The sequence below is a fragment of the Globicephala melas genome, chromosome 3, assembly GCF_963455315.2.
Source record: "Globicephala melas chromosome 3, mGloMel1.2, whole genome shotgun sequence".
Taxonomy (NCBI): Eukaryota; Metazoa; Chordata; class Mammalia; order Artiodactyla; family Delphinidae; genus Globicephala; species Globicephala melas.
The window spans coordinates 125718344-125736178 of NC_083316.1; the positions used below are offsets into that span (position 1 = coordinate 125718344).

The window sequence follows — 17835 nt, forward strand, 5'->3', positions numbered from 1 at the left end:
ATCGGTGAAAGAGGGAAGAGAACTAGATTGCTCGAAGACCCTTCGAGTTCTTATGTTGCATGACTCCTATTCCATACTGTGTTGAAATCAGAAAACCCAAATCTGGCTTATGTTTTACTACTGTCCTAACACTGAATTTTGAGCCACATTTTCCCCATCAGTACATTGAGGCTAACACCTTATACCAGCTAAGTGAGAGAAGTGGGCGTGCAGCTCCTAACTGGAGCACACGGCTTTGTAAGGACTAATCAGCACCACCCCCGCCCGCCCCCCCCCCCCCGCCCCATACCTGTGGAGAGCCTCTCTCGAATGTCCTCCTTCTTCTGCTTCTCAACTCTGTAGAAGTGGGAGTGTGAGTATAGGCTTAAGGACAGTTTTCAGTCTTCCTTTTGCAGTATTTCTGTAACCCTGAGCATTCTGCCTCTAAGCTCATCCTTACCCACAGAGTGAAGGAGGGTGCATCCACTCTGTCTGCATGCAGCATCTGGGATCCAGAGCCCCTGAAGCGCCTCACACACTCATTCTCTAGCATCTCCTCCAACCAACTTGGAGGATTGTGCTATCCCATCTGTCCTTTCAATGCTTATGTCCTTGGCCTTGTCTCTCATATAGCACTACTGCTTAAGGTTTTAATTTTCAGATCCAGTTGTGACTGATGAAAGTATGGCTTTTCTTGGAGAAATATTCACATGTGCATGTATATACATACACGTGATTATTAAAAAGCCTGGTTCATGGACCCCATATCATAAACACCTTGCATTGTAAGCTCTCCCCAGATGACTACATCCACACTTATGGCTTCAACTACCTTATTATATGCATGCTAACGGCAGCCAAACATGATTTCCAGCCTGACATTTCTAGAACACCAACCAGCATTATCTGTCTATATATAAATCTCCATAGCTGTTACTGGACAGTTCAACCTGGATGCCCAGGGGCATTTCATAAGCAACATACACCCAAACTCCTCCTGTTTTATCTATCTTGATAATGGCATGAGCTAGCTACTCAAGCCAGAATCCTGGGAAATTCTAGAGTATTCCTCTTCAACTCACACACCAAATCCATCTACCTGGCAAGAGTCTTTCAAATCCAACATCTCTTTCGTGCCCTCAGTGTGTATCATTTCTGTTCAGGATGATGCCATAGCCTAACTAGTTTACCTGTATCTCTACAGCTCAGCCTCCACACTAGTTATCAATCAATTTCTAAAAAATAATTTGATGTTTGCTACTTGTAAGTGGTTCTCCAATCTTTTCAGGGTAAGTTCAAAATGAATGCTTTAGCCCACAAGACCTTAAAAACTATGATCTTGCTTACATCTCCAGTCACTTGTCCTACCACACATCCTTTGCTTGACATACCTACCTCTGACCTTAACTGTTCCCAAATGGGCCATTTTGTAATACACCAGACCTTTATATATGCTGTTCCTTCTGCCAGGAATTGCTTCCCCACCCCATATACCTAACTCCCTACTCCTCCTTCCAGATACTTCATATTAAGTGTCCCTTGCTCTTGGCAACATTTCCTATTGAATTCCTCTTCTCTCATGCAGGGGCTCCTTTGGGCTCTGTCTCTACTCCTGTAAATTCTCTGACTATTCTCTAAAACGGCATTTACCACTCTATTATTATTTTTTCCCTCTCATCTATCTCCTCTGCTAACTGGACTGCTTGAGGGTAGGGTCATGAACTTAATTCATCCTTAGAGCCTCTCTGGCCAGCAGTGGGTATTTTATAAGGTCCAACATTTCAGTGATTACTGAAGGCATGGATATGTTTGATGGGTGGCTATTTCTCTAACACTGGCTCATTTGTAGGGCACATCAATTATCTGCCCAGGGTCAATTACATGGCCTGTGGTTATCAGCAGGTGAAGGGATAGGTGTGTATAATGGGGTGAATTGGGTAGTTTGAGGTACAGTTATTTCTAAGTCAGTTGTTTGAACAAGTCCCACATCCTATGTCTCTCCTCTCTTTTCTCGACTACTTTCTCAGTCTCTACTAAGAGAAATTACAAGTGGCTGCTCCTAGTTTCTTCAGTTGGCTGAATTGTCTCCCTTATGTAGCTCACCTCTGCCCTCTGGTGGCAGGAATATGCTCTACCACATCCCACTTCAAAGACAACTATGGCCCCAGTAGCAGAACAGTTAATAGGTCTGCAAATTTGGATACCTGTCTATCCTTTGGTATTATGATTTGCTGGAAAGATTAAATGATAAGTGAAATAGTGCTTGACATAAATAGGCAATCAATAAGGCTTAGCTTCCTTCCTTTTTAATGAAAGAGCCCTTAGGAACAGGCTGTGTGGTTCTGGAACAATGAACCCCAAGATATTTTAGTGGTAAGGCAGGTCCCTGCCTCTAGATGGTAAGGTTCCAAATAGGATGGATAGTAATGACAACAGACAGCATTTGTAGAACACTTAGTCTGTGCCAGGTATACCTTTTTATCCTCATGACAGCACAATTGAGGTAGGTCCTTAGTCCCAGAAGGTTGGCTTACAGAGTAGATTGGTCAAATGGGACAAAACTATATCCTCAAGTGGGATTGGAGGGAACAGAGAGTCAGGGAGAAGCCACAGAGGGCCTGATAAAGACAGCAGACCAAGAAAGGATAATATCAACCTTTTTTAGTTTAAAAAACAAAGTGTCAAAAAACCCCTTATGTCCAAGAGAAGCAAACTTTCACCTGATATAAACCAGACTTTGCAGACTTTGCTCTCTTTTGGATGTGATTTCCATCTACTTGGATATAATTCATATGATATGTTAAATGAGTCAAGAATGTGAGATTTCTTTTTTTAAAAAAAAAAACCAAGTTTGAGTACATACTTACTGAATATTACTATATGCAAAGCACTTAGACAAAGCCTTTCACACTAAAGTCTTGTAGAAATGGAGAATCCTGCAGTGACTTTCTGTGGAAGGAAACAGGTTTAACTCCATAGATGAGAATTCGTCACTATCAAAGAATAGATTATACCCTGGACTGGAATAATATTTGAGCAATGATATTCATGGAAAAATTCTGCAAATCCTTTTAAATAGAGGACAGCCCTACCTTATCTCCAAGTCATTTTCTAGTAGAATTAATGCTTCATGCAACTTTAAAAATAAGGTAGCTTTGACATGACTTGTGTGTCAATTTATACACAAATGTTTACTGACGTGCCTATGATGTTCCCAGCACAGTGCTAGGCACCTTTAAGGTTACAAAGGCTGAGTGGTCCCTGCTGTCGTGGAGCTTACAGTCTAAAGAGCCACAGAACATTGGCAAAACACTTAAGTGCTTAACTGAATAGTTTAGAGACAGAAGTGCTGAGGAGTTGAGGGAGAGAAGGGTAGAGCAGGTGCTGGAGTCTTCAAGAAAGGCTGGAAGAAAGAGGACTCCAGTTAGTTCTTGAAGAATGTGTAAGGTCCAGCTTGGTAGAGAACAGGGTGAGGCATTCAGGCAAAGGCACACTAGCAGACATGGGTATGGAGTGAAGACAATGGCCCATGGTGGGGCCACACACACACTAAATTGTACTGAGCAACCAAGCAGTCAACTCCAGAGACGGCTAAAACTCAGATGAATAGTCTTTTATTTCTGTAGGCATTTGAGAGCCACCACAGACACTTGGGCAGGGGAAAGAGATCTAACATTATGCGCAAAATGGACTTCAGGAGAAAGATGAGGGAAGAAATTAGAAATTTTGTCAGTAATCCTGACACAGATGATGAGAGCAGTTACATTATCAGAACCACGTGACTTAGCCAGAAGACACTGTTTTCCTTTCCTATGTGTTAATAATTTAAAATACGTATAGTACTTTTAATTCAAGTTATACTAGTTCGTTAAAAGGAAAAATACCCCAAATAAGCTTTAAATACACATCTCTTCAAACGTCTGCTGTTTTTTGGTGTTTTTTGTTTTGTTCAGCGTGGAAGCAGTACTTTCTGTGATTAATTTGCTTTATACATGTTTCAATTAAGTAACTACAGAAAGAAGAATAACTGAATTGCTGTGGGTTTCTGAAATAGCCACAAAATTAACCTGGGGCAGGGAACTACACTACAACGCTAACAGGTCTTGTGTGTACCTTCTAAAAATGAAACTGACACTTATCTGACTCATTAGAAAATAGATACTAGGGTTTTAAAGGATATTAAGAATGCCTTTTTTTAAAAAAATAATTAATTAATTTTATTTATTTTTATTTTTGGCTGCGTTGGGTCTTTGTTGCTGCCCATGGGGGCATTCTCTAGTTATGGTGAGCCGGGGCTACTCTTTGTTGTGGTGCGTGGGCTTCTCATTACAGTGGCTTCTCTCGTTGCGGAGCACAGGCTCTAGGCGCACGGGCTTCAGTAGTTGTGGCACATGGGCTCAGTAGTTGTGGCTCACGGGCTTAGTTGCTCCATGGCATGTGGGATCTTCCTGGACCAGGGCTCGAACCTGTGTCCTCTGCATTGGCAGGCGGATTCTTAACCACTGAGCCACTAGGGAAGTCCAAGCATGCCTTTTTTATAGGAGAAAAACTTTAAGATAAATTTGATGATAAATTTATACAGCTTTAAATAACTTAAATCAACTCTGCTGTAGCAGACTTCTTTGAAGAACAAACACAAAGGAATAAGGGTGATTTATGAAGTGATTTTAGTGAAGGGAAACATAGTGTGCGCTAACATTAACGACATGAGGCTGGATTATCCACAGGTGTGGAGAGGACCACTGTGGATTATCCAAATAATCCAAACACTCTCACACATGTCATCTCTCTCACAAATGTTCCTCTCACCTTGTCTGGATTTGAGAGGTACACTGGGATGTATGTTCTCTCCCATGATTGTGATTAACAGCATTCTCTGATATTTACCACATCTTCCAGATTGTATATGTCTCCTCTTTCAGGCACTTTATTTCCCTGTACCCCAGCATCGTACTAATAATAATCCTGAAGTATTAAAAGATGCTTTGATAGGCTAGATGGCTCTTGTTAAGTCTTTTGGCACAGACAGAGGCACCCCTACTGAGTACTTGGTGGGGCATTCAAGAGAATAGCTAAGAAGGTTCTGGAGTTACCAAATCAGCAGGAAGGAGTTAACAGTTCTGGAGTAAGAACAGCTGATACTTTTTTTTTCTTTTTTTTTGACAGTCAGTGATTGGGAGTATTCAGATGGCCAGCTAAAGAGAGAAGTGCTAGAATCCAGATGGACCAGTGGTTCTTAAGCATGGACCTTGGACCACATCAGCATTGGCATCACCTAGGAACTTGTTAGAAATGAAAAGTCTTTGGCCCCAAATTCCATTCAAGAAAGTTTCCTGATTATTTCAGAAAACTGGAATGTTGTCACAATAATATTGCTTAAAATTTAAGTTCAATATCCTAGCTAAATAAATATTTATTCTTGTAAACTACATCTTCTAAATTAAAAGAGGCAGTTAATTTCTACATTATTTTGTTTAGAGGAACTGTGTAATTTTGGAATCAACAAGAGTTTGTGTCACTCTTCTCATTAAATATTCATCTATGCCATTTAGCTGTCCAAAAATGGCATCAGGAACACCTGCACAGTGGGAAGGAACCGTCTAAGTTTCTGTGCACTTGAGCTGGCCTCTGTGGTGGTGACTTTTTGTTTTTGTTTTTTTGCCGTATGCGGGCCTCTCACTATCCCGTTGCGGAGCACAGGCTCCGGACGCACAGGCTCAGCGGCCATGGCTCACGGGCCCAGCCGCTCTGCGGCATGTGGGATCTTCCTGGACCGGGGCACGAACCCGCGTCCCCTGCATCGGCAGGCGGACTCTCAACCACTGCGCCACCAGGGAAGCCCTGTGGTGGTGACTTTTGGCTGCTGTGGTAGAGGTGCCTCCCCCTCATCTTCACTTCCAGCTTCATCAGTACTTTCACCGGCCACCATGTCCTGGATGACCTGTGTCCAGCAGCTCCTGAGACATGATGAGACCATCATCTGCAGTGACAAAGTCCCAGAAATTTACTTCATTTGGGACACAGGTGGCAATCGTCACTGAGTGCCGCAACTTTTCAATGGCAATATCTGGTTCACTGGCTGCTGCATCTACTTCAGAATCTGTCAATTCCACAGGGATGATGCCTGCCTTCTGCCAGCATTTCACCACTGTGGACTGCTTGACTGACCACCATGCCACAGCAATCATGTCAGTGGCCTGCTTGATGTCCACTTTTTCTTGATCTTCGCTGCTGTTGAGCTTGAGGAGGATCTGTTTTAGCAGGTGGCTCCTATACAGCACTTTTGTGGTATGAATTATGCCAAGATTCAGTGGCTGCAAGACGGCAGTACACTTTGAGGGCAGATACCCCACCTGAATCCTTTCCAAGCGTGGAAGCACGTTGTGAGCGGAGCAGTTGTCAATCAGCAGGAGGATCCGGCGTTCTGCCTGCTTCATTCTGGCGTCCACTTGCATCAGCCACTCATTTTTTTTTAACATGTTTATTGGGGTATAATTGCTTTACAATGGTGTGTTAGTTTCTGCTTTATAACAAAGTGAATCAGTTATACATATACATATGTTCCCATATCTCTTCCCTCTTGCGTCTCCCTCCCTCCCACCCTCCCTATCCCACCCCTCCAGGCGGTCACAAAGCACCGAGGTGATCAGCCACTCATTAAACAGATCCTGTGTCATCCACGCCTGCTGGTTGGCTCGGTAGTCACAAGGGAGGGAATGGACATTCTTGAGGCAACGTGGGTTGGCTGACCTATCAACAATCAATGGTCTCATTTTTTCAGTCCCTGAAGCATTGCAACAAAAGAGTGCTGTCAACCACTGCCTTGCTTTCTTGCCCCCTCTACAATGGTCCCCTTTAGCAGCAAGTGTGTGCTGGGGAAGCAACTGGAAAAACATTCCTGTCTCATCAGCACTAAAGATATCATCTGGGCTGTAGTCAGCAATTAGTTTTATAATTTCCCCTGCATGCCACTCATTAACCTTATCTATTCCTAGACCATTCATTAATCTGTCACTATGCTCTCTACAGACTGCTTTCAAAGCAATTCCATGGCGATCATGAAATCTGTTCAGCCAGCCCACACTTGCTTGAAAATTGTCATAGCCAAGCATGTTGGCCAAGTTTAGTGCTTTTTTCCGAATGACAGAACCAGTCACGAGAATGTTTTTGGCATGGATTTCTTGAAACCAAGCAAAAACAGCTTATCAATGTCGTCATAAAGAGCATTCCTCATCCTTTTCCTCTGAGGTCCCACAGATGCCTCCCGCACCTTTTCTTCAAATGTGGCACGATCCTTTAAGAATGTAGACAAAGTAGAAGGAGTGATTCTGAATTCTTTTGCCACATCGCCTTTCCTCTTGCCTGAGTCCACAGCTTCCACAACTTTCATTTTCTCCTCTGGGGAGAACTGCCGACGTTTCTTGTTCCCCTTGTTTGCTATATCTGTAGAATGAGGGCCGGACCACAACTACCAGGGCTGTGTCTGTTCCTCCTCTAGGCTTGTTTTGCCACAAGTAAGGAAAGCTGAGAAGACAAAATGGAGTGCCTATCAGGAACCAAAGATAATGGATTCCCCCTAAAAGATGGGTTCAGATTTTTAAAAATTGTATTAGAAAAATGATAATATAAGGCCAAAGCCAAGAGAAGATAGGATCGTGCTACTGATTTTTTGTAGAGGTTATTTATACAGACTCATAGAATGTTTGAAATAAAAGAGATATAGTCTAGTTTACTTAAACTTTCTGAGCCTTTGTAAAAATAATAACAGTGTCTGGTCTGTCTATTGTGAGACTATATTGAAGTAACAGATGGTAAAAGAGCTTTGCAAATAGCAATGCATTGTATAAATTCAAGGAATTATTATCTGGCTCATTTTAAAGATACAGAAACTGAGGCCTAGGGAAGGGGCCTACCCAGGTTCATACAGCTCAGATTTCTTGACTCAGATCAGTGCTATTTCTGCAACTCCATAGTCCTGCTTGAAATTCCACCACAGTGAGATCTTCATAGCTCTATCGCTGCTTGGCTTGGAAGGATTTTTCATTGCCAGAAGATGTTTCTCATAGCCACACATTCATTTAATAACTATTTACAGGTGCCAAGTGGTAAGGACACAGTGAAGAACAACATAGTCAAGGTCCCTGCCCTTATGAAATAATACAATGTGGTGTAGGGACATAATAAGTGAACAGATAAATTAGTTAATTACAGAGTGTGATATGTGCTATGAAGGAAATAAACGTGACCCAACAGTAGCAGTTTTGGTAACTGCCTGCTTAAACCTTTTATCATGAGAGTCCTCAAAGAACAAGAGAAGCTGCTGTGCTTCAGGCTGTGACTGTACCTTTTTAAGGACTGACTTTTGTCACTACCCCCACACATCTGTCTATCCATTCATGGCATCCTCTGTGTGCTAAGCACTGTGCTTGATGCCAGCCATACAGAGATGAATGCAGCATAGTGCCTACCATTGAGGGGCTTACCAGGGAAGACAAAACTAGAGTATGGAGTGCTATAACAGAGGTTACAGAGTACTGTGGACGAGAAGACAGAAGTGGGATGATCAACTGGGTGGGACACAGATAGGCAGTGTACTTCAAAGAGGAAAAAATATTGATGTTGGGACTTAAAGTATAAACAAATAGGAATTCCTGAGATAGAAGGAAACATGTGTAAAGGCAATGAAGTACTATAGAAAATAAAAAGACGTGATCAGGAAAAAAAAAGTCTTTGGAGAAGAGAACAAGGATCTTGGGACAATAAGATGCCTTTGGAGTTTTGTTTTTTGTTTTTGGAATGACATGATCAGATTTGCACTTTAGAAAGAGTCTTTTGGTTGCAAGGTGGAGAACCTAATAGGTAAAGTCCATTTTCCTAAGAGGTGGCCCTAAATCTGAAGGTAAATGCAGGCTAGCCTAGTAGGCCATATATAGTTGGGATATGTTAATTTGAGTGCAACAAGAGCTCCTGGAGGATTTTAAGCAAGGAGAAAGATGATTGCTGTGTGAAGAATGGAATGGAAGGGTGTCAGAGAAAAAGAAAGAGACTAGTTAGGAGGCTGTTGCCGGAGTCCAGATGTGAGATAATGGTGGCTTGGATAGAGTAATAGTGAAGATGGTAAGAAGTAGTCAGTTTGGGACTATGTTTTTGCGGATCTTGCTGATGGACTGGATGTGAGGTGCAAGAGGAGTCAAGGATAATTCCCAGATTTCTGGCTTGAGCACTGAGCAATTGAGTGGATGGTGATGCCATTTACTGAAATGAGAACCAATTATTGGTCCTTTGTAATCATAATTTGTTACTTTCCATGCTTAATATCGCTTACATGTGGTGGGACTGGGATTCAATCCCGAGGAGGCTCAGCACAAAGCTAGCATTCTGAACACCACAGAGTGCTATATAGCTTGTTCTGGGAACAACCAGTACTGAGAAGAGATGTGGAAAGAATGAATCAAGAGCCAAACCAAAGTCTTGTAGGTCGAGATAAGTTTGAATTTTATTCTAAGTAAACAAGAGGACACTGGAGGGTCTTAAGCAGAGAGTGACCTAATCAGGCTTACAGTGCAAAAAGATCAATTTGCGTGTTGTGGAGAATAGATTGTAGAGGGAAAAGAGAGGAGATGGGAAGAAATTGCCCCAGTCCAGGCAGGAGATGACGGTGACTAGGAGAAGACTGGTGACGGTGGTAGATGGAGAAAAGTAGGCAGATTGGAAATGCACTTGCAAGGTAGTGAGGGTGAGGGGACTTGTACGAATGTGGCACCATCTGTGACATTGGCGGGAAGGGACAAGACAATCCTTATCTGATTCCAGAGCCTCTCCACATGGTCATTCAGCTCCGTTTGAATCACTCACTACCATTACTGAGTGTGGGACGGTGGGAGAGACGGATTGAGGGCAGATTACTGGGGTGAGGAGGACGTCTTCATGCGGCACTAAGAAGAACCCTGTCCTGAACAAGCCGGGACAGAGTGAAGAGGACTGGGGGCAGGCCTTGAACTCCGTGCTGGGAAGGTGGTGCTCGGGCTCTGCTGGCCAGACGTGGCTTTGACAAGCGAGGCGGAGCCTCGACCCCTCACGTTCGCCACAGCCCCGCCCTATTTACCTGAACGCCCTACGGCAACGCCCGGGGGCTGAGGGCGCCCACCGTGTGCGGCCGCAGCTTCCTCCTCCTCCCGGAACCTCTAGCCGGAAGTAGTCCGTCCGCCTTAGCGGCCCCCTTCTAAGTCTCTAAGCAGTTTCTAGGGGCCCGCCCCTCAGCCCGGGCTGGACTGTTGCGCCTGCGCAAGGGGTCGCAAGCAGTCACGCGCAGCCGGCCGCTTCCGGCGCGCCGCGAGGGCAGCCGGGACGGGTTTTCCTAGCGATCCGAGGTGTGCTGCTGCTGCTGCTGCTGCTGAACCGGTGCCGCGGCGACGCCCGTGTGCCTGCTGTCTTCCTCGGGTTCCCCGGGGCTTGACCCCCGGGGCTCTCGGCAGGCGTCGGTGAAGAGCCTGCAGAGAGAACCTGCGCTCCCACACCCGCCCTCTACAACCCCATATCACGACTCCGAGGAAGGGGAGAGAGAGAGGGGCTGTCGCGACTCCGTGCCGTGTGTCGCCGGGCGGGGCCGCGGGGCCGGGGCTCCTCTAGCCCCCGGGATGCGCGCGCGAGTCCTCGTCTCCACTTCCTTGTTGCCACTGCCACGACTGGAGCCGCCTCTCTCCGACAGCGGGGAGCGCGAGTGCGCTGGCCAGCCCCCCCGTCGAGCCCCCTGGCCGGGCGCCTCCGGGAATGTGAGCCGCGCGGCTTGCACGCTTCTCCGGGTAAGTCCCACCTTCGAGCGCCGCGCCGCACCGCACCGGCTGGGCGCCCACGAGCTGGGAGCTGCGGCTCTCTGAGCCTTGTTGCCTCTTCTACGAAGTAGGAGTAGTGAGCCTTAGTTTCTACCTCCCGCATTCGGTACCTTTGGGACATCTAAGGCCCGTAGGCCGACCATGGCCGACTGCTGAGCTGTCAGAAGCCATTTAATGAGGTTCCGAGGAGGATCTGATAGGACGGTGAAAGCGTGTCACAGATTTCAAGTACTGCCTTACTTCTCTTTTACAGATGAGAAAACTGAGGCTTAGAGAGAGTAAGTAGATTGCTCAAGGTCATAGAGCTCTGTGCGCGTCCTGTTAAAATGCGTAACTTAAATTTAGTACCCTGATTTTCTGCCCTCCAGAGCCCTTGGTTTTAACCTTTATATTATTGTGCCTTTTTTTTTTTTGCATTGCTGTACTGAGGCCTAGGATCTGAAAATACTCTTGGACCCAGGCTTAAACCGGGCTACTCAAACAAGCCAAAACTCAGTCTCTTCTTGCCCCTACCCCAATATGATTGTAATGACTTTGTTTTGTTCTGGGTGCTAAAACCCTGTATGTCATTCTTTACAGAAGCTCTCCTGCAGTATTGCTTTTCTCTGCAAGACTCAAGGGCTGAGAAGTCAATTATGAAAGGCAAAAAAAGCACATCCCCACATAGCCTTGATTTGAACCCTAGCATCCCTTACCCAATGAAGGCACTGGCCTATCTCTTACTGAGCCAAGTTGTGGGTTATGTTCTCCAGAGTTGCACTATAACAGAATGCAGTGGGGTTCTTTTGTTGTTGTTTTTGTTTTGTTTTCCAATGGGAAGGGAAATCATTTAGACATGGTACAGAACTAGAAAGAACCTTAGGAATAACGTGTTCTTAGCCTCAGGTATATCTTTGAAATTATAGGTGAAACACCTGTCTGCATTTTCTGGGAGAGGGTTTTTCCTGCTTTACAACATTCTCAAAGGGATTCTTGCCTCTCAAAAAGTTAGGAGCCACTGATTTCAGCCTCTTCAGTCTCACTTGAGGAACAATTGAAATTTAGGGAGGGGAATAGACTTATCTGAGATCGCATGGTTAGAATTTAGACTTGGATCCTGGTCTCTTGACTCAACACACAGTGCTTTTTTTCTCATTATACTTTATCAGATACCTCATCATTTGTGGAGTGAGTTCTAAATGAGATGTGAGTAGGCCTTGTAATACACTTATCAGTTCTGTATTTACTTACACAGCTCCTTCTTCCCAGAATCCTAAATTATCTTCTGACAGATTTCCCAGAGCAACTATATTATTTCTCTCTCATAAAATTCAAGTGGTTTTTGGGAGCCTTTCTCCATCCAAGGATTGAGTCTGTGGGTAAAACTCCAGCTTAGCGTGTGGCCACAAATAAACGAACTCTTCTTGAACCCAAGGATTGAGTCTGTGGGTAAAACTCCAACTTAGAATGTGGCCACAAATAAACTAACTCTTCTTGAACTAGTCATTGAATTTTTTTAATGCCTTCCTTTCCCTAGGAAAAGCTATTAGTAGGTTTTCTGTTTCTTAGGCCAGTGCTGGAGAGTTAATATCAGTCTGTCAGATTACTGTTTAGACCTGAGCTGTTCAGTACCGTAGTTGCTAACCATGTGTGGTTATTTAAACCAATTACAATTAAATAAAATGAAATCAATTGAGTTCTTCAATCACACAAGCCATATTTCAGGTGCTCAGTAGCCATAAGTAGCTACAGTATTGGAGCAGCACAGATGAAGAACATTTCTGTCATCACAAAAAGTGTTTTGAACAGTGCTGGTTTAGAGGGTTGTGGGTGGAGATGGGAGCAGTATAGTATAATGGAAGAAGGCTCACAGTTGGATTTTTGAACTAAAAAATCTGCCTTTCAAGTTCCTGGGTGTGGTGGCCTTGGGCAGGTCGTTAAGCATCTCAGGCAGAGATGATTCATCTTTAATAATGAACCCTTTTTGTATAGCACTATTCTCAAATGGAGTTATGTCCTTGAGCCTTATCACTATAAGTGTGGTAAGGTGGGTGAGACATCTCTTGTTAATGTGTGAGAGAACTGAACCTAAAGCAGCTAAAGGACCTGCCCAAAGTCATACAAACTGGCAGAATGTAAAGAAACTTGCTACATATTGGCACTTAACACGTTTGAATGAATGAGTGAATCAGTGAAGCATTTTGCTTAAGGTGATGCCATGAGGGAGTGTCCAGAACTGACTCCTGGCCAAGTATTTACCTGTTACCATATGGAATTCTTATAATGTGGGGCTAATCTTTGAGTTGAAGGATTACTGAGCATCCCATGAGTGAGTAAAAGTGAAAGGGCTCTCTAAGCTAGTGATTCCAGGTTTGCCTAGTCAGAGGACTCACCAGGTGCACGTGTTAAGCACATGGATTGCCACACCCTTTAGTGATTCTGATTCAGAAGGGCTGAGGTGGAACCCTGGAATCTGAATGTTTAGTAGGTTCCCCAGGTGCTTCTTAGGATCCATCTGATGAGTTTGGCAAATGACTGAGTCTTAAGGCCCTGGCAGAGATAAGGATCATTGGATCAGGAGGCCGCTCTCCCCTTTAGGGTAGGTTCTTGAACCTTGTTTATGTTTGACTTTCCTCTAGCCATGGATGCATCATATGATGGTACTGAGGTAACTGTCGTGATGGAGGAAATTGAGGAAGCCTACTGTTACACCTCCCCTGGGCCACCCAAGAAGAAGAAAAAGTATAAAATACATGGAGAAAAGGCCAAGAAACCCAGGTTAGCCAACACATTTTGATAGCTGGCATTTATAAACAGAAGCTGCTTGGAGAGCTGTGTTGAAGAAGACTTCAGCCTGTGTCCAGTTTCACTGAGAGTGCCATGTCATTTGTTGAAGTCTCCTGATGGGCAGTGGGGTTGGGGGGAGACGGTGATTGAGAGTGGGAAGTGGCCGATGGATGCCAGCAGTTGCCATTCCTGTCCAAATCTTGGTCGTGTTTCTAGGCTTTAGCAGGAAATATACATACAAATGGTGGAAGCTCGCTACAAGAGAACCACTGTATTTATTATTAATGCCATTGTTATTTAAATATTTAATTAGGACATCAATAAAAATTTGGAATTACAAATAGCGCCAATGATATCTATTAAGAATATCCAAATTGCAGCTCTAAGCTCCCCCTTAACTGTGAACACTCCAGACTTCTTGCTGAGGCTCCCAGCACTGGGTCACTTTGATAGTTCTGCTTGCTTCCCTCCCTCAGCCTTGGCGAGGTGCTGTTGACCAGTGAGATGACCAAAGGCTGTGTAGAAGAGTAGGGTGTGAGTGGTAATTAGTTCTCTAATTAATCTTTTCCTGAAAGTGGAATGACGGGACACCTTTATCTATCTTTGCCCATGTTGGGATTTAAGCCCTGCAGAAAATGTGGTCATGGAAAAGTAGACCAGACAAGCCTTTGCTTCCACGTTTCTGGAGGGAGAAACCTCCCCCTGTTCACCCTTTGGGGGTGTTATTTAAATGTTTCTTTGCTTCAGTCTCTATTTAGAGAAATGCTTTTGAAATGAAAAGCTAGGTTTTGTATTTAGCTCTTCACTACTCAAACATTGTAGTATTTACTGGTTGAGTGAGGGAAAACCTTAAGAAGTCCTTGCTTCCTCAGGTCTGCTTACCTTCTGTACTATTATGACATCTACCTGAAAGTGCAGCAGGAGCTCCCCCACCTCCCTCAATCTGAGATCAATAAGAAGATTAGTGAGAGTTGGAGGCTTCTCAGTGTGGCCGAGAGGAGTTACTACTTGGAGAAAGCCAAACTAGAGAAAGAAGGTTTGGATCCTGTAAGTAATTTTTTTTTTCCTCTTCTTCAGCTAATACCTCCATTGCCTTAGTGGTGAGGCTTTGGGGAGTCCAACCCCCTGTTCTCCGGTTTCCTTCTCTCTTCTTAGGAAAACTTTGAGTTGAGTCATTTTTACCTTTCTTGAGTCTGATATTGTCTGCTGCTTTTTTGGCTTCGCTGCGTGGGTTGGGGGATCTCAGTTCCCTGACCAGGTGCCAGGTATTGAACCCAGGCCATGGCAGTGTGCCAAGTCATAAACACTGGACTGCCAGGGAACTCCCTGTCTGTTTCCATTTCGGTCATGCCCTGCACTCTCTACTCTTTGCTTGCAGCAGTACATGATCTCCAGTGAGCCTTAGGTTCCTTTTCTGAATTTTAGCAAAACTTGGAGCCACTTGTCCTTGTGGGTAGTTAGTGTTATTTTTCTTTTATAGAGTAGCTTCTACAGGCATTTTCCCTACACCATGTTTCATGTTATCTGTTGAGTGTAAGTATAATTAATTTGTGTTGTGCTCACCACTGTCAGTTATAACGTAATCAGCAATTAGGCTTGCAAGTTTAGAGGTAGACACAGCTGCTTTATTTAAGGCAACGTTCTTTTGTTACCACTGGTTACTGGTGGTATTGAACTGTGCTAGAAGGAAAAGTGGAAGGCTAAAGGTGAAATTGATGGAGGACATTGAGCCTTTGAGTGCTTGGATTAAAGAATAAGCAAGGAAGCACTTAGGTTTGTGTCTGTCAGCCATTTTGTTATTTCTAGTTCACAGGAATAAAATGGACTGACAACTGTTAACACTGCTGTTTTTTTTTAATTTATTAATTTAATTAATTTATTTATGGCTGTGTGGGGTCTTCGTTGCTGCGTGCAGGCTTTCTCTAGTTGTGGCGAGTGGGGGCTACTCTTCGTTGCGGTGCGCGGGCTTCTCATTGCAGTGGCTTCTCTTGTTGCAGAGCACGGGCTCTAGTCAAGTGGGCTTCGGTAGTTGTGGCACGCGGGTTCTAGAGCGCAGGCTCAGTAGTTGTGGCTCCCGGGCTTCGTTGCTCTGCGGCATGTGGGATCTTCCCAGACCAGGACTCTAACCCATCCGAATTGGCATGCGGATTCTTAACCACTGTACCACCAGGGAAGCCCTGCTGTTTTTTTTTTTAACTGAAATTCCTGCAGGAAAAATAACCTTGTTATTGCAAGCTGAAACCTTTTAACCTTAACTCCTTTTTTTTTTCAATTGAAACAATTGTCTCTAACTTCTTTTTTTATAATGAAGAGCAAAGGTTCTTCAGGAATGCAACAGCTATGTTATAGCAGAATGGGTTGTATTTCCTTTAGTGGAGCCCATCTGCCACTGATTATGCCATTTAGATTATTTTGTCCTTGTTGGCTTGGCATTTACCTTCTTGGAAGAGCTTTGTGTTACGTACAGTCTTGGAGATGCCACTCTGTACTTCTCCTCTAGATGATTTGTTTGTAAACTGTGAGTCTAGGAAACAATCCCTGTGGAGAGGGGGAGGCGGAGTCAAGGAAAGGTACACATATTTTTTTTGGTTTCTCCATTATAAGGTCACAAACTTTTTGCCCATGATATAAGAAAATTTTACCTAATCTTGGAGTGATATGGTTTTTAAAACCAGACACTAATATAGGTCCTTACTAAGGCTTTTTAAAAAAAAATTAAGTAGATCATCTACAATGATTTTTCCTTACCCATATGTAAATTTATATCTACCATCATCTCTACCAATACCCCCAAGATCATTAATAGACTAGCTCTAATATTAACTAGCTGTAACCTTGGAAGAATCACTTAACCTTTGAGTCCTGCTTTCCTCATTTGTAAAATGGGGATAATAGTATCTATTCACAATGTTTAAAATGGACAATGTAAAACACCTAGCTGAGTTCTGACTTGGTGAGTAAATAACACTCTTTAGTACATTAAATGTCCAGTGACCACATAATAAGAAAAGGTGGCATTTAATGAGCATCTGGAATGTACCAAGACAGGCTTTATATGCTGTTTGACCTCTCCCTGATTACCTGGTGTACAGGTGGGACCCTCTTGCCTGCATACTTAGGGAGCCTGTCAGAGACCTTGGGGCAGGCTGTCTCCCTGGCAGCCCTTCAGGTCTCCTGCCAAGTGGCTGGGCCCATGGTTCCAGTGTCATTCCTTACAGTCTGTAAGATGACTGCCATTCATGCTGCCCTGGTTTCTTGTGCTTGGATTTGTTGATTAAGTCCAGACCAACCTATGTATTTGCCACCATTTAGTCTTGTTCTCTTGACCTGTCTGCTTCAAAGCGTGACTTGAGAATATCATTTCTTCATTATCTCTCCAGTAAAGGCTCCATAAAGGATTTGGACAGTCTGCTTTCATGTTTCATCTCAGTGCTTCTTTTAACTTTCATCTCTGAGTGCTTCCTTTGTACCCTAAGTAGTCTCATTGACTTCTTGCTTTTGATTTATTTAAGGATCCTTTTGTAATTGACTTAGTTCCTTTTAAATGATGCTTCTGAAATTATTTTTTGGTCTGTTTAATTTCAGTTCTCACTTATCTGTTCATTTTGAACTTTTCTGTCTTCCTCATTGGGTAACTTTCAGTTTAAATTGAAAAAAATAAAAGCACCTTTTTCTTGGTGCCAGTTAGCCATGCAGGGCTGTGCTTCTAGTACCTGGTCTCCTTGCTCCTTAGAAGACCTGGCCTGGAGTCCCACCTTTACTACTTACTAATTATGTGTTTTGGGAAAGTTTATCCTCCTTGCCCTCATTTGTGAAGTGGGAATAATAATAGTACCTAACTTAGTAGTATTGCTTTAAAAGTCAGGAAATTATTTTCTGAACCTTAAGATCCTAGGTCATTGTTAATATTTATATTCTTCTCCCTCCCCATCACCTCCCAATATATTCAGTGCTTATCAGATAACCACTTCCCTATACACATTCTCTCGTGAAGCCTTCTTATTGATTGATAGCTTTGTGATCTGTTCATTCTCTTCTTTGCAAGTCTGGAAGAAGCCAGTGATATCAGAATCCTTGCTTGCTGCCCTGAGATCCAGCATGGCCTGTTGGTTTGTATTTGATGCTTCTAAAGGTTTCACTGAGCATTATACATTCTGGTATCTAAATCTTCAGCTACTTTGGAATCCTAAAGTATCAAAGCTGGAAAGGAACTCATAGATAGCCAGATTCAGCTCCCTCATTTTACAGATGGGGCAGC

At 43.7% G+C, this 17835-nt stretch overlaps 1 protein-coding gene across 5 annotated transcripts in view; it reads left to right on the top strand.

Annotated features, from left to right (window-relative positions):
• The first annotated feature begins 10534 nt into the window (after positions 1-10534).
• Positions 10535-17835, top strand: part of HMGXB3 (HMG-box containing 3) — a 58503-nt gene continuing 51202 nt past the window's right edge. For 4 of the 5 annotated variants that reach the window (XM_070045210.1, XM_030834050.3, XM_060296439.2 and 1 more), the window contains exons 1-3: positions 10647-10781; positions 13430-13568; positions 14450-14624. In XM_070045210.1, coding sequence (XP_069901311.1) covers positions 13432-13568; positions 14450-14624 — 312 coding nt within the window. In that variant the 5' untranslated portion in view covers positions 10647-10781; positions 13430-13431. Of the gene's footprint in view, positions 10782-13429; positions 13569-14449; positions 14625-17835 lie in introns of all 5 variants that reach the window. The other variant, XM_030834058.3, reaches the window with a different exon arrangement.